The sequence below is a fragment of the Bos indicus x Bos taurus genome, chromosome 22 (assembly GCF_003369695.1).
Source record: "Bos indicus x Bos taurus breed Angus x Brahman F1 hybrid chromosome 22, Bos_hybrid_MaternalHap_v2.0, whole genome shotgun sequence".
NCBI classification, from domain to species: Eukaryota; Metazoa; Chordata; class Mammalia; order Artiodactyla; family Bovidae; genus Bos; species Bos indicus x Bos taurus.
In genome coordinates, this window is record NC_040097.1 from 43,930,073 (window position 1) to 43,946,200 (window position 16,128).

General features: G+C 47.7%; 2 protein-coding genes across 8 annotated transcripts in view; one reads left to right on the forward strand and one right to left on the reverse strand.

The window, feature by feature from the left end:
- Positions 1–2,555, forward strand: part of TTLL3 (tubulin tyrosine ligase like 3) — a 22,879-nt gene extending 20,324 nt beyond the window's left edge. Inside the window, 4 exon segments of the mRNA XM_027522322.1 lie at positions 593–765; positions 2,150–2,261; positions 2,264–2,396; positions 2,399–2,555. Coding sequence (XP_027378123.1) covers positions 593–765; positions 2,150–2,261; positions 2,264–2,396; positions 2,399–2,478 — 498 coding nt within the window. The 3' untranslated portion in view covers positions 2,479–2,555.
- The window catches only part of RPUSD3 (RNA pseudouridine synthase D3), a 27,289-nt gene extending 14,944 nt beyond the window's left edge, over positions 1–12,345 (reverse strand). The window contains exons 1-9 of one of the 7 annotated variants that reach the window (XR_003507721.1): positions 12,219–12,344; positions 11,755–11,894; positions 10,855–10,899; positions 10,633–10,732; positions 9,753–9,860; positions 9,588–9,672; positions 9,240–9,363; positions 5,538–5,992; positions 3,325–4,779 (exon numbers count right to left, since the gene is read on the reverse strand). Coding sequence is in view for 5 of the 7 variants with exons in the window: in XM_027522326.1 (XP_027378127.1) it covers positions 4,588–4,779; positions 5,538–5,677; positions 9,240–9,363; positions 9,588–9,672; positions 9,753–9,860; positions 10,633–10,732; positions 10,855–10,899; positions 11,755–11,894; positions 12,219–12,319 (1,035 nt within the window). In the remaining 2 variants the exon portion in view is untranslated. Of the gene's footprint in view, positions 1–3,324; positions 4,780–5,537; positions 6,369–8,306; positions 9,364–9,587; positions 9,673–9,752; positions 9,861–10,632; positions 10,733–10,854; positions 10,900–11,754; positions 11,895–12,218 lie in introns of those variants that run through there. The other 6 variants (XM_027522326.1, XR_003507722.1, XM_027522327.1 and 3 more) reach the window with 6 other exon arrangements.
- Between the last annotated feature and the right edge of the window lie 3,783 nt (positions 12,346–16,128).

The following is a 16,128-nucleotide window of genomic DNA, read 5'->3' on the forward strand; positions in this document are numbered from 1 at the left end:
GCAATATGCAGGGGCTCTTCTGTGTCCAGTGCAGGAAGTACAGCTCAGCTTAGTAAGAACTGAACATGGCCCAGGAGCTCCTTTCTTGGATCTTTCTGTCTCCCTCTGTATATTTGCAACATTATTCTCTCCACAGAATGCCTTCTTTAAGGTTCTGCTTCCCTTGGTTCAAATGAGAATTTAGTCAGGCTCCAGGCCTCTTATCTGTCTGGGTGTTGTAACTCACATGCTCTCAGCAGAGAATCTGGCTCATCTCAGGAAGCTGTCCATTGACAGCAGCTGGTGGAGGAGAACACACACATTCCTGGCCAGGGAGTTGAGGAGGGCAGGTGGATGGAAGGGTGGATGTGGGGGCCTGGCTAAGACTGCCTCCCACTCCGCTGGTTTATTTATCTCAGGGGCTCTGTGACCCTCCAGGTACTGATTCAGACCCCTTAGAGGACAGAGACGGGCTTTGCATTTCTCAGCCCAGAAATGTCTCCTGACCAGGTGCCCCAGAAGTTAATTCCATCTACCCTGCCCTAAGTCTTTCTAGACCTAGGATTCTAGCACCATGGTCTGAGCAGGCCTTGTCTCCCCTTCTTCCCGACAGCCTGCCGTGGAGGTGCCCCAGTATGTGGGTATCCGGCTTCTAGTAGAGGGCTCCACCATCAAGAAGCCCCTGGCGATGAGTCACCGGCGGATGGCCGTCCGCCCAGCCCTCCCTCACCTGCTGGCCCCGAGAGGCTCTGGGGAAAGCAAGGACTCAGGAAGCCCCATCCACAGGTCAGCTTCTAGGAAAGTTGCTGGGGCCAGAAGCCTGGGGCACACTGAGAAGCCAGATTCCACTGCCACCACCTCAGCCCCTGGAAAGGGGAAGAAAGGCAAGGCGAAAAGTGCCACAGCCCAGGTCCATCCCAATCTCCGGAAGTGGGACACCCCCAGCACGAGGATGGGCTGCATTTTTACCATGACCTTAGCTAGCAGGGACAGGCATCCCTACTCTCTGAACAGATTGCCACTGAGTCTGAAGAACTCCCAGGCCCTGGGTAAGACCCTTCCCCCCAAACACCCCAGGGCCTCAAGACAACTTCTTCCTGTTCTCCAAGCCCCTCCTAACCACCTGGGTTTGCCCCCACCCACAGCCCCACCAGAGAGTCACCGGTAGTAAGTAAAAGCCACCACTTACAAAGTATTTTTAAAAACTGCATGACTGAATGACTGTGATCCACCCCCCTGCAAAGTAGTCACGTGGTGAGGCAGTTGTACTCATTTTGAAGATGCCAGGACTCAGTCCCAGGTTGATCTCACTCCAGAGCCCCAACTTTTCCTGCTGTAGTATTCTGTCTTTGCTGCCATGCAAAGTTGCCTCTGGGGGAAAGAACTAATATCTGTACAGCACATAACAGTTTAAACTGTGTAACTACCTGACCAGCTCCTTTAGTTCTCACAGCCTAGCGAGGGAGGTGCTATGATCCCCATTTTCCAGCCGAGGTATCAGGAAGTGTAAGGAAGTTGCCCGAGGTTGCACAGCTCAGAAGGGGCAGAGCTGGGATGCAGACCCAGGTCTGTTGGACTTCAAACCCTGTGTCCTTCCCATGGTCTCTGGAGAAGGAACTGGGTGGGCTCCATCTGCCCTCATCTCCCCCTGCCTCCCCACCTTCCACGCACACCTTGAGGGGCAGCTGGTCAGCCTTAGCCCCTCCCCAGCCCCTCACGGCCCCTCTTGCTCCCACAGCCCCTTACCACTTCCCAAGCCTCCACAGCAAGCCCCGGCTGCCTTCTCCCCATGTGCCCTGGCCCCAGGGGCAGGTCCTCAGACTACAGCACAGCAAGCTGGTGGGCACCAAGGCCCTGTCGACCACAGACAAGGCCTTGATGACTCTACCAACCGCCAAGGTTTTGATTTCCCTCCCACCTAACCCTGAGCTCAAGCTGGCACCCAACGCCCTGAAACCAAAAAAGGTGGGCCTCAAACTGTGACCAGTACCCTGCTGGGTAGTGCTGACTATCGGGGTCAGGGCTGGAGGGCACAGGTAGAGGGTAGCCCCCAGGCTGGCCTGTGCCCCAAGGGAAGGGCTTGCATCCCTCAGGACCCCCTTCCTGAACAGATTCCTGATCATCTCTCCTCCTTCTCCCCTCCTTTCACACGGAGGCTCTTGCTCCCCAGCGCCTTCATGGTCCCTACTTTGGAAGTAATGTGTGGTCTCAGCCCTTTGAAGACGGAAATCTTCCTAGCATCTACAGGAAGAGCAAGACCAAAGGCAAATGCAAGGCCAGACTCTGTGACAGACCAAAGGCCGAGACACACCTCGTGACGACACTGAGCCTTCCAGGACCTCTGACCCTTGTCACAGACCGGGGTTTGCAGGGCACAAGGGACAGGTGGCCACAGAAGCCCTTGCTTCCATCACCATCACCCTTATCCTGGATGCAGCGCCAAATAAAAAAGAGCAAATGAGGTCTTCGAGGCTCGGCTCCTTTTCTCTTGGAGGGTGAAGAGAGGGTATAGTGTGACCCTGTACTCCAGGGCCCAGGACAAGAGCCAGAGGCTGTCAGCAACTCCCCCCCAAAGCACAGCCCCGCACTCCCACCCAGCAACAACAGGAGACTCAGCGGAGAAGAGTGGACCTGGCTAAACCCCAGCCCTCTCCTGAGGGAGTGGGCCCGTCCCTTCCTCTGCAAGGGGCCAAGGTCACCTCAAAAGGAAATATCCAACAAGCCCCTCTCATCTGAAAAAAGCTCAACATTCCTTAGTTATAATGGGTTGAATGTTGGTATGTCTTCCTAGAACCTGTGGATATGTCTATTTGGAAAAAAAGGTCTTTGCAGATATAAGTTAAAGTTCAGATTTTGAGATGAGATCATCCAGATGGGGCCTCAATCCAATAACAATTGTCCTTACAAGGGACTGAAGAGAAGACAATCGAGGAGGAGGCTGTGTGGAGACAGAGGCAGAGGTTGGCATGATACGGCCACAAGTCAGAGGGTGCTTAAGCCACCAGAAGTTGGAAGAGGTAAGGAAAGATCCTCCCGTAGAGCCTTTGGGTAGAGCACAGCCCTGTCAACACCTTGATTTTGGACTTCCAGCCTCTAAAACTGGGAGAGAGAATCCATTTTGTGCTATTTTAAACCATTCAGGTTGTGGTAATTTTTTTTTTCCCCTATTTTTTGGCCGCGCCATGTGGCACATGGGATCTTAGTTCCCCAGCCAGGAATTGAACCCATGCCCCCTGCCATGGAAGTGCAGTGTCTTAACCACTGAGCCTCCAGGGAAGGCCCCAGGTTGTGGTAATTCATTGCAGTGGCCCTAGGAAACAAACACACTAGTCAAATCAAGATAAATACACTCTGATCCAGAAATTATTGCACAGCTGAATGAGAAAACGCAGACAGGCAGACCCACAGCAGCACTGTGGTCACAGCCGATGACCTAAGTGTCCATTAACGTTGGGTGGATAGACTGCAAGCCCCAGCATTCCAACTCCATGCCACACAACAGATGCATTTCCCAGGGTGGAGCAAGAACAAGTCACAAAAGGATATATATAGCACAGTTCCATTCCACAGGAGTTTGAGAAACAAGCAAAACAAAATACATTGTTTAGGGATGCATGTGTATGTGGTAACACTTTAAAAAAACAGACAAGGAAAGAATTCTCTCAAGTCAGGGGAGTGGTTTCCAATTGTGACTTTACACTAGTGCCCGTTCTGGAGCTTTTAAAAAAGATGTCTCTATCCAAGACTGGTAAAAGTATCTTAGGGGTGCAGTCAGGGGAGGCATGGGGATTTTTTTTTAAGCTTTCTGAGGGGGCAGGGTAGGGGGTTCTAATATGGGGCCAGGGTTGAGAACAGCTTTGTTCTAAGACAGGAGAAGGATGCTTCTATTTTGTGCCAAGTGGTGGTTACGTGAGTGTCACCTTACAGTTATTCTTTAAGTCACACAGATGTTTTATGCACTCTGTATGTTTGATATGTTACATGGTTTTTTAAAGTAAAATATCTAACATCTAAATGAGTAGTCAAATTCTTGGAGACAGGAAACAGTGGCTACTGGGGCTGAGATGGGTAGGGGATGGGCAGTTGGTGTTTAATGAGAACAGAGTTTCAGTTTGGGTGGATGAGAAAGTTCTGGAGTTGGATGCAGAAGATGGCTACACCACCGTGTGAATGTACTTAATGCCACTGAACTATACACTTAAAAACAGTGAAGATCGTAAAGTCTACGAAGTGTATTTTAGCACAAATTAAAGAAAAAAAAAACTCTTAACATTTTCTCTCAGCTAGAATTAGGCCAGAAACAGCCAAACATAAAGACTATGTGTTGAACTCAGCAGAAAGCACAGTCCATGATAAACATTTTCTTTCTCAGCAAATCCTGAAAACGATCCTGTGAGGTAGGTACTTTTATTATTTAAAGCCCAGAGAGGTGAGGTAATTTGGCCAACACCACACAGCAAACGGCCTTAGGATGCGATCTCAGGTCCATCCCAGTAGAGCGCCCAGCATTTTACACGGTGGCCTGACCGCATGCTGAGCACTGACCACACTCTTCTGGGGCCTGACCACAGCCCATTCGCCTCCCACCCCAACCGCTTTCCAGCAGGACTATTGGTAGTGGAGCCCCAGGCACTGCAGGGTCCTGGAGAAGTAAGAGGGCAGAGGAGCCAGAAGCTCAATGGGTGGGTCCCTGGGCCTGGCGCCTGGGAGGCGAAGACAGTGCAAATGGAGGTGCAGGGGCAACCGGGCAGCCTGGGAGGCGGTCAGGCAGAGGCGGCCGAGGAGGGCTTCATCCAGGACCTGGGGCGGAGACGTGCCAGCATTCAGCCAGGGGAGTTCCCAGCAGCGCTCAGCGAAAGAGGAGCAAGGTAAATACTTTGTCCTCCCTCTGCATCCGTGTTCTGCGTGCCTCTGCACACGTAAATACCTTCACATTCACACACACACACACTACAGCATAGACCAGCTAGGAGTCACCAAATCAGCTTCCTAGGCATTTCGCTAAACTGCATTCCCCAGCACCTCCTGCAGGTTGGGGAGGCCGTGATTGAGCCCCACTCAGCACAACAGGAGTGTTGAGTATGTGTCCCGCTTCCTGACCTGGCCTGAGAAACCAACCCCCACCTCCACGAACCTGCCCTGTCTCCTCTGCTGATGAGATGGCAGCAGCCAGGGGCCCCCCCAAGTGACTTGTTTGGAGCAAAGCCTGCCCCTACCCCATCCCATTAACTGGACTTCATACAGAAGGAAATTGTTGTGTTAATACTCTGGTACTTGAGGTTTTTCTGTTAAAGCAGTGTTACCAGAATACACAACCTCTTACACCCATTACAGAATGGCAGACTTAGAAGGACCTTTAGAAATCGGCTGGTTTGATTTCCTTACTGAACAGGAGACCCATAAGAGAGGGTGTCACTTAGTGCCACACAGCAAGACAGGGCTACTGGTAGCTTTGGAAGCCAGAGTTGCGTAGCGGACGTCTGGAGATGCTATCCATCCCTCCACCCCAACAAGCCCCAGCCCACCCCAGAAGGCTGCAGGCAGGTGGACTTGGGTACCTGTCTTTGGGGCTTGGTGCTCTCGACTGGCAGAAGAAAGCGCTGGCCGAGGACAGTGCCCACGCGGGCAGAGTATGTGTGATCCCCAAGCACAGGGCAGAGCTGCAGGGCCATGTGTGCCTGTAGCTGGCTGGGAAACACTAGAAGACAGGAGATGGGACAGATGGCAGGCAAGCAGTTCATTCTGTCCCAGCCAGTACTGCCGCGCCCCCTGGCCCCATTCTCAGATGGTGTGGTTTCAGTGAGGTGGACACTACCACCCCAGCCTCTGGAGCAAGGTCGGGGCAGGTAGAGCTGTCAAGCCACCAGCCTTGCGGGACTCATCCATGAAGAGACGCAACCCTGAATTTTTTGTGATGCTTCTGGGAATGAAGAGCACTCTTTCCTGCTGTAGAGTGAGCCTGGAGCTGCTGGAGCACCTGCATCTCTGCCTCCATGGGGGATAACTGCTGCTCCTATGGGAGGAAGAAGCCAGCACGCGGGAGGTGGAGAGAGAGGGAGAAATGGCTTTCTGATGACATCTTCCAAGCCTGGATGCAGCCAAGCCCGAACTATATTTTTTTTTGGCTGCACTGGGTCTTCATTGCTGCATGCGGGCTTTCTCTAGTTGTGGAGAGTGGGGGCTACTCTCTAGTTGCGGTGTATGGGCTTCTCATTGCGGTGGCTTCTGTTGTGGAGCACAGGCTCTAGGGTGTGCAGGCTTTCAGGAGCTGCAGCACGCAGGCTCGGTAGTTGCAACTTGCTGGCTCCAAGGGGCGAGGGCTTCAATAGTTGCAGCACAGGGGCTCATTAGTTGTGGCTGGTGGGCCCCAGAGCGTGCACAAGCCTGAACTTAGAAGTTATATGAGTCATTAAATTGCTCTTTTGGGTGACACCAACTTGAACTTGTTTTGGGGAAACGTAATGGGTATGAAATAGTTCATATATGTAAACTTATTAATACTCCTGAAAACCCTATAATGTGAGACCCAGCATCATTCCACCTTATAGACAGGAAAATCTCAGCTCAAGAAGTAACCAGCCCACCACAGACTGGGATTCAAACCCAGGAGCTGTCTGTCTACTTTCATGTCTAGCAATATGGTAGACTGGGTAATCTAAATACCCATCTTTTATTAACCACCTAGAAACACTGGAAAACTGTAACAATCATCCTTTTAAATACACAGCGGGACACAGGGGAAAGTAAAGTCCCCTGGATGAAAATACAAAAGGAAAACAAATCCAGAGCACAAGAGAGTCAACATTTCACCTCTTCTAGGGGTATTTCCAATCTTGGGGCTAAGGGGGCTTGGGTTTAAGTAGTGACAAGGGGCCAGGGATGAGGTTGTGCCCAAATGAAATCTGAGAGGCTACATCTTCCATGCAAGGGTGGACTAGGAGAAAAAGCCAGCCATCAAGGAAGGCAGATGAACTCTGTAGGTATGGATGAGGGGAAGGAAGATGAATTCCCAACTGTGAGCTGCTCTCACACAGGCTTGAGGTTCTAATACCACCTGAGTGATCTGTGAACTTCCAACTGAGGTGTTAATCTCTAGGTCCTGAAGCAGTGATGTGAGCCCACTCAGCAGAAGCAAGGCAGAACCCCTCAAGTCCCCACCGCCAATGAGGCAGTAAAGGATTTCCATAGATGAAGACCCAGCACAACCTGAACCCCAGAGCAATAAGGAGACATTCCACCAAGGGGAGCAAGTCTGCAGAAATCACAACAGAATTAGACCCTTAGAATCTCCAGACAAAAGAATTATAGAAACACCATATAGGTGTGCTTTAAATGAGTAAAAACAAACAAGAACAAGTAATGAGAGAAAAAAACAGATGCCATCGCTAATTGGGTTCAAGGCTAGGAGAATGGATGGACGACAAGCACAGGGAAGGAGGTGATCAACAAAGAGGCTTGCCCAGAGCATGGACCGTCAGTTGATGTGTGTTCTTGGCCATTTGGGATTTATAGGTAAAGAAAAAGCTGACAGATCAGCAAGAGAAGGTGCGAAGCAATCTGAAGACTGACCAGGTCATATAATTCTTAGAAAAACTTGAATCAGTGGCTGTTGGTCACCTTTACTTACTGGTGTGAAAAATAAAACCACAGGATGGACCACAGCAATTGGTGAGCAGACAAAACTTTAAATCAGAAAGGCAGGGTGGTGGTCCACGGTATGTGCAGTAAAGGTGGTTAGAGGTATAATAACTTGAATATCCTTTGAGATCTGAGATTTTAGCATCATGCTTTATTGGGTTTGAATACTGTTCTCATTAGTTTTATTGAAGTCTAGACAAAAATGTTAGGACTTTGGGAGTTCCCTGGCGGTCTAGTGGTTAGGACTCTGCTCTTCCATTTCTGTGGGCCCAGTAATTCCTGGTCAGGGAACTATCCCTCAAGCCATGCCATGCAGCCAGAAAAAAAAAACTGATTTAATAAGAATGAGTAAAACATTGGTTAAAAAACGCAGGCAAGGGCTTCCCTGGTGGTCCAGTGGTTAAGAATCTGCCTTGCAATGCAATGGACACAGCTTCCTGGTCAGGGAAGATCCCACATGCGCAGAGCAACTAAGCCCGTGTGTCACAACTACTGAGCTACAACTAGAGCGCATGCTCTACAACGAGAAGCCACCGTAACGAGACTCGACCACCACAACAGAGAAGCCCTCACTGCGCAACAGGACCCACCGCAGCCAAAAACTAAAAGAAATCTTAAAAAAAAATGCAGGCAACAAGTCTAGAAGTATTCTTTTTTTTTTTTCAGAAGTATTATAAAAGTTCATTTACCTTGCAGTTGGCAGGACTGAGTCACGATTTTCAGGCTGACTTGGCCTTCGTGTGGACTGGAGGAAAGCACTGCTCCCTTGCTGGGTGCAGTCCTGCCAGGGCCCACACCTCAGCAGAGAGAATATGGGCTGCTCTGTAACAGAGCTACGTGCACATGGGCAGCCCTGGCTGCTTGACTGTTGGATAGGAACACTCACAGCTTTTGAAGACCAAAGATTGTAAATAAGTGTTTTAAAATTTTTTGGGGGAAGCTATTTTTGTTAAAAGCATTATGCAAATTAAAAAGTTTGATGTGAAAGAAAAAAACAGATGCCTTATTTTTTTTTAAAGGCCATCTGTATTTGTAAAACAACCAACTTGAATTTGTAGATGTAAACAATACAATCAATGGGTAGGTTAAACTAGCAGGTTAGATCCAACTGAAGAGAAAATTACTCAGCTGGAAGGTACGTCTGAAGATTACCCAGAATGCGGCAAAGATAAAGATGTGAAAAATGTGTTAGAAAAGTTGAGACATAGCAGGTGAATGAGAAACTCAGATGCTATCAGGCATTCAAAAGGGAGGATGCAAGAGGCACAATATTTGAAGAACTTTTCAGGATGGATTAAACAGGTTAATCTTGATTCAGCAAACACACTGAATCCTGAGAAATAAAACTAAACCCACACACCTTGATTCATCACAGTGAAACTAGAGAACATCGAAGGTAAAGAGATGCTGAGAGCAGTAAGAAAAAAAATAGGTGAGTTGCAAAGGGGTGACCATCAGACTGACAGGAGAAGCACTGCCCCCTCCAGGTGGAGCTGGTCACATACACCCTTACAGTCCATCAAAGACTCCCCAGGCCGCCAGTGAAACTACCACCTTCCTCCCATTCCCTGCCTCCCCAACCAAATACAGTTTGTCAAGTCTAGCTGGGGCTCCAGACCCACCTGTCAGTGGCTGCAGCTGGACCAGGGCACAGCCAGAGCCCGTGGCAACCACACGGAAGTGGCTAAGGGTCCTCTTGACACCTTCCATGATGTCCTTTCGGGATGGGGACTGCACTGGAACAACCTGTGGTGTCAGCCCCCAAGGGTGAACAAGCTTCACACACACCTGGGAGCTGCCCCCAAACCCTCCCTGTTCCCACCAGACCGAGGACAAGGGCCACAGTATAGGCCGTGGTCACTCACCTGTTTTAGGAGAATGAAGGGCCAGCCACCCCATATCTATACCCTTGACTCTTCTTGAGGGGTATGTCTGAGGGTCCCGTCTTCCCCACCCAGGCCCTGACTCACGAGATTGACCCCATCAATGTGTTCCAGTTTCAGAGCTGCTTGTATCTTCCCTTCAGAAGTAACTGGGATCCCATCAGTGACAGCACTGAGAAAGAGGCAGGAGGAGGTCACAGAGTTGTTTGCTGGGACCTCCCCGCTGCCCTGGAGCCTCCCAGCCCTTCTCACCAGTACGTGGCTGTGGGTTTCCTGGCTCTCCGTGAGTGAGTGAAGAACTTCTGGAGGCGGCTTGCTGTCTGGGAACAACTGGAGAGGAGCACAAGGCCCGAGGCCTCCCTGGAGAAAGGAGACAAATCACAGAAGTTAAAATCCCCTGGGACCACCGGCAAAAGAAGGAGACCCTGAGGAAGAAACACGGACCTGCTGAAGGCCAAGGAGTAACATCTGGACTACAACGCAGACCTCCTCCTGAGAAACAAGTAAGTCTTCCCCGTGTTTGATAATAAAGAGTACATAGCTTAAACGTGTTTCTCATTTTGCTCTGGCTCCCAGGGAGCTCAGAGCCAAACATCATAACAATTACCACCAACTGCTGACTGTCTACCAGTAGGCACTCTACTAGGAATTTCACATATATTAGCTATTAAATGGGCTTCCCTGGTGGCTCAGATGGTAAAGAATCTGCCTGTAATGTCAGAGATCTGGGTCTGATTCCTGGGTTGGGAAGATCCCTTGGAGAAGGGAATGGCTCAATTCCCCACAAACAAGCTTATGAGTTTGTGGAATTGCAGAAACATCTCATCTCAAGCACCATCTCTACCGATGGCTATGAGGAAAGAGTATCACAGATCAGTTAACAATACTGGCCTGGAGAAGTGACTATACACTGAACTGTTTTATGATTAAAGAAACTAAGGCTCAGTGACACCTAAGATCAGTTTGTGCATAAAGATTTGAACCCAGATCTGTCCACTTCCTCCTCTTTTTCCTTGTTTCCTACCTCTGTGATCCCAAAGCAGCCAGTGGAAAATGTTTATTCCTAAGTGGCTCTGCCCCCATCCCAAATAGATGCTTATCTTCCTACCTTTCTATCACCTCCACCACTTACTTCCCAGATGCTCGGACAACCTGGACCTCCTGCTCCCCGAGCCCCAGGGACCGGCTCAGTTCTGGCAGCACTGACAACAACGTCAGCTCTCCTGGTTTTCCTAGGTGAAAAAAAAAGGAAGAGTACAAGTTGCTCTCAGAGGCAACATCCCTTCTCTTTGATATTGTCTGCTCTCACACATATCAAAACCCCTTTCACTGCATCTCTTTTCCCTGCCCATACCTGTCACTGGCAGACCCTGTGGCTTGTTCAATGTCACCAGAGGTCCTGAAACATGTAATAGATAAACGTGAGCAACAGCAAAAACAGTTTACAAAGACTTTCTCAATTCGTATTATCATGTGGTCCCAGTACAACTCTCATACAGGAGTTATCAACCACTCCCTGAAATGAACTTCTTTCTGAACCTTGTATATGCTCAGCTTGCTGCCTCAACCTCAGGACCTTTGCACCTGTTGCTTTCCATGTCTCAGATTTTCACGTGGCTTGCTCCTTATATCATCATCACATCATCAAATGTGATCATCACAAAGAGGCCTGAGTCTCCAATCTGATGTCTGCTCCTTTCTTGCAGATCCTTACCACTGCTGTTTTATTAACAGTACTGATCACTAGTAAGTACTTTTTTCATTTATTTTCTCCCACTGAAATGTTGGCTCCATGAAGGCAGGAACCATATTTATTTTGTTCAGCACTGGACAGCTATGTTCTAGAGCAGTGCCTGGAACACAACCTGTGCTCAATAAATAGCTGAGAAAATTCATAAGTCACTGGAGACTGAGGCACAGAGACATTGTTATTTTCTTAAAGCCACACAGCAAGCTGATTACAGAGCCAGATATGACTCCAAAGCCCGTTTTGTCCCTCAATATATTAACACTTTACTGAGAGCCTACTAGTGCAAAGCTCTCTGGTTATTTACACTCTCGCTCTCCACAGCTGCATCCCATGATGCTGAGGCAGAGAGTACGTGGCTGGTCGCAGCTAGTGAGGTTCGTGAGTGGGAGAACCAGGATTTGACCTCACAGGTTTTCGTAAAGTACCGAACCAGATCCTCAGAAGGCTCGGGTGAAGACTCCTCCCCTTCCGGGTCTCTCGGCACCTGTCCCTCCCACCCCTCACCTTTACGGTCCACCACAGCCGCCCTCAATACATCGACCAGTTCTTCCCGACTGAAGGTCCCCGGTCTCAGCAGTCCTGGGAAAGGCTGGTCACCCGGGGGATCCGACGGTTTGCTGGCGCCTCGACGTTGCAGCTGATGCCTGGGAACGGTTTTGTAAACAACAGGGGAATTACTGCTTCCAGAGGTGCTGCCCATTCTTATCTCCACACCCATCTTCCCAAACCCTGCGGCTTCTTATGAATGCTTCAGGAAGCCTGGATTGAGCTTCCCGAAATCTCAGGTTCTACTGGCCCCAATGTACAGAAGAGAGAACTGAGGCTCAGAGAGGTCTACGACTAGTTTAGGGTCACACAGCAGAGATGAATTAGAACCCATATCTACCTAACTCCAGATCCCGCACACACCCTCCCCCGGCCCCAGTCTCCTCCCTCTACACAAAGCGGGGCGGGGGTTGTGTAATCACCGGGCCTTGGTGCCAAAGCCTGCGGCTGTGGACGTTGCACGGATCCCCAGACCCCGCCGCCAGCCACCCGAGGCCTGACCCAAAACCCGACAGCCACCCATCTCCGGAACGAAGACACGCGCTTGTGTCCGGAAGGACTGCCCCGGGATCTGCCACAGCACGCTGATTGGTCAGATTGACTGTCAATCGGAATAGCGAGGCTCCGAGTGGTGAGAAAGCGGAGCTTTGCTTTTGCCCCGGAAGGAAATGCAGAAGTTCACGATCTGTGATTTTGAGGAAACCGAAGCACAGAGCCGAGGAGGTATTTACTGCAGGTCGGAGGACCGGTGTTAGGACAAAGTCAGGTTTTCTGCTCCTCACTGCAATTCTCTGGAGTCTTTTGACTTAAAAAAAAAAACAAAAACAAAAAACCGCCCCTGTGCACAATTTTATAAGGCAAATTGGAAAAAACAAAATCCACACTCATTTGTCCCGTGAACCTGCTTCAAAGAGTACAGCCTGGTGCATAATCCAAAAGGGAAAAAAAAAAGGCCAAAGGCAGAAACAGGTTCTCTACAGCATTATTTATAAAGGTAAAAATAAATCTCAAAACTGTAAACAAATTGTCCTGTGATTAGATGCATAAGGACATAAATTCACCCATTCAACATGTTTTGAATGCTAACTCTATGCTATGCCTTGGCATCTGTGAATGGAAACAGATTAACAAAGAGGCAACTAAGATCCCTCATGCCAGGGCACGCAGCCAAAACAAAAACAAAAAAAACTAAGCCAAAATACAAACGACTATGATTCATAAAACAAAAAAAAATTAAATAATAAAAATAAGTAGAAGTAAAAGATTTTAAAAGACTGATTTTAGTTACATGACCTTTTGGGAAAGTCAGTGGTTGACAATGACAAGGGCTGGAGTGGGTGAGGGAATGAGAATCTACTAAAAATGGGCATAAGGGAACTTTTTGGTATACAATGATTACATATCTGTATGAATCTGCCAAAAACTTACTGAACTATATACCTTAAAAGGGTAGATTTTATTGTATGTAAATTATGCCTCAAGAAACTTAATTTTTTAAATTCAAAGATTTAAGTAGTCAATTTTTAAAAATAATTTTTAAGTTGATGTGTTGTATTTTCATTTTCATTCAGTTCAAGAAGTTTTCTTTTTTTTTCCTTTGGCACTACGGAATGAAGGATCTTAGTTCCCTGAGCAGGGATCAAACACACCCCATTGCAGTGGAAGTGTGGAGTCTTTTAACCACTGGACTGCTGGGGAAGTTCCTAAATAGTCAATTTTTAAATAAATCTGCACAAATTCAGACAGACAAGAAATTTAGCAAGGATGCAAGTTTGGGATCAAGGATATCTTGTTTGGGGCTCAGACATGAGTGTGCTGTGTCAAAAGACCCTACCGTATTTTATTTTAGTGTCAAAAGGCCCTATGGTATTTTAGAACCTCTCTTCTGAAAGATCTCCTGTGCATTCATAATTTTCAGCCTGAATAAAGACGGAGGGACAGGACACAACTACTTTGCCAACAGCAGACCTCTCCTCCACTGGCCCAGCTTGGCCCCAGGAAGGGCACTTCCCCCACTTGGACTGGCCCCTGGCCCTGCTTGAGGCTTGAGCTCCCTTGCTCTTTGGAATTTTCCCTCCACACGCCCCAGCCTCATCAAAGTCTGCCCTCTACTGTTCACTGCCTAAAACTGATGTGACTCTGTTAATCTCCAAGCTTCCAGAAGGAAAGAAAGAAACCTAATTTTCTCTAGGCTGAGAGGGCTCAGTGCAAAGAAATAGTGATCAGCCATTTAAGACTCATATGTGAAACTCAGATTGTCAGGAGGAAGGTAAGTTGGGACAAATTCCAAACTTTAGCCATCCCCAGCCCAACTCAGTTTATGATTAACTTCACAAGAAGAGCAGGGAGGCCACAGCCTCAGCAAGAGTCGAAAGGGAATGGTTTCTGTGCTGATGTAAACATCATGCCTCATGCCAAAGGCCCACCCCATGGACCCAGGACAGCACTGAGCCAGCCTCCTACCATAAATGCAAGAGCAGGAAAGCCCAGAATAGAAATGTTCTTTGCTAGCTCTGGCAGCTTCTCCTACACATGGCTGCAAGGTATGGGTTGGCTTCAGGGAATGGGTCAGCTGCCAGAAATAACCCTTTACACTTTAACTTTGGTAACATAGGCCTTTGTCTTAGTATTTAATACTAAGTACTGTGTCTGAGAAACACAGACTAAAGCACATTCACCTACAAACCTAGTCTTTCATGCTTGTCTTGTTTGAGTTTCCCAATACTGAAAAACACCAGCTTACACTTGAGAAATTAATACTTTGTGGCTGCCCAAGAGTGCATTTTGAAATCCTAAGATTGAGCGTTCTGAACATGAAAGAAAAACTGTCTAGCAAGGTAGGGAAGGCTTCGATGGAGAGTTGCATTGCAGCTTGACTAGTCCTGTCCCACTTACACACTTAAAAGATTGTAATAAAATGTAACATTGAGAAATTAGAAGAGTACCTTCATCCCACCCTCCCAATCAAAGCCCTTCTTTTTAAATTTTTTTTTTTAAACTTGAAGTATAGTTGATTTCCAGGTGGCTCAGTGGTAAAGAATCTGGTTGCCAATGCAGGAGACAAGAGTTTTATCCCTGAGTGGGAAAGATCTCCTGGAGCAGGAAATGGCCACCCACTCCAGTATTCACACCTGGAAAATTCCATGGACAGAGGAGCCTGGGGGCCCTCTAGGGCCCACAGGATCACAAAGATTTGGACATGATTGAGCACAAGCACATAGTTGATTTACAGTGTTTGTTAGATTCTGCTGTACAGCAAAATTATTCAATTATATATATTTTGAAGAATACATATCTAATATATATATATATATATATATCGGATTCTTTTCCATTGTATATTATTACAAGATATTGAATATAGTTCCCTGTGCAGTAGGACCTTGTCATTTATCTATTTTATATATCTGTATATAAGTATCTGTTAATCCCAAACTTTGCATTTATCCCTTCCCACCTTTACCTTAACCGTAAATGGGTTTTCTTTTTTAAAATGTCATTTATTTCTTTTTGGCTACACTGGGTCTTTGTTGCTGTGTGCCGTCTTTCTCTAGTTGCAGTGCAAGGTGTTCTGACTGCGGTGGCTTCTCTTGTTGCAGGGCACAGGCTGGAGGGTGCCCTGGCTCAGTAGTTTCAGCTCTTGGTCTCTAGAGGGCTGGCTCAGTAGTTGTGGCACAGGGGCTTAGTTGCCCCTAGCCTGTGGAATCTTCCTGAACCAGATTCCAGGCCTTGTCCCCTGCATTGGCAGGCGGATCCTTAACCCCTGGATCACCAGGCAAGTCCATAAGTGTGTTTTCCATGCCTGTAGATCTGTTTCTGTTTTGTAAATAAGTTCATTTATATTATGTTTTTAGATTTCACATATAAGTGATATCATAATATTTGTTTTTCTCTGTCTGATTTACTTCACTTAGTATGGTAATCTCTAGGTCCATCCATGTGGCTACAAATGGCATTATTTCATTCTTTTGTATGGCCGAGTAGTATTCCATTTTATGTATATACCACATCTTTATCCATTCATCTACTGATGGTTACTTAGGTTGCCTCCATCCCTTGGCTATTGTAAACAGTGCTGTTATGAACATAGGGGTACATGTATCTTTTCAAATTTTCTATCTTTTCCAGATACATGCCCAAGTGGGATTGCTGGATGATACGGTAACTTTATTTTTAGTTTTTTAAAGTGAAGTGAAGTGAAAGTTGCTCAGTCGTGTCCAGCTCTTTGCGACCCCATGAACTATACAGTCCATGGAATTCTCCAAGCCAGAATACTGGAGTGCATAGCCTTTGCCTTCTCCAGAGGATCTTCCCAATCCAGGGATCAAACCC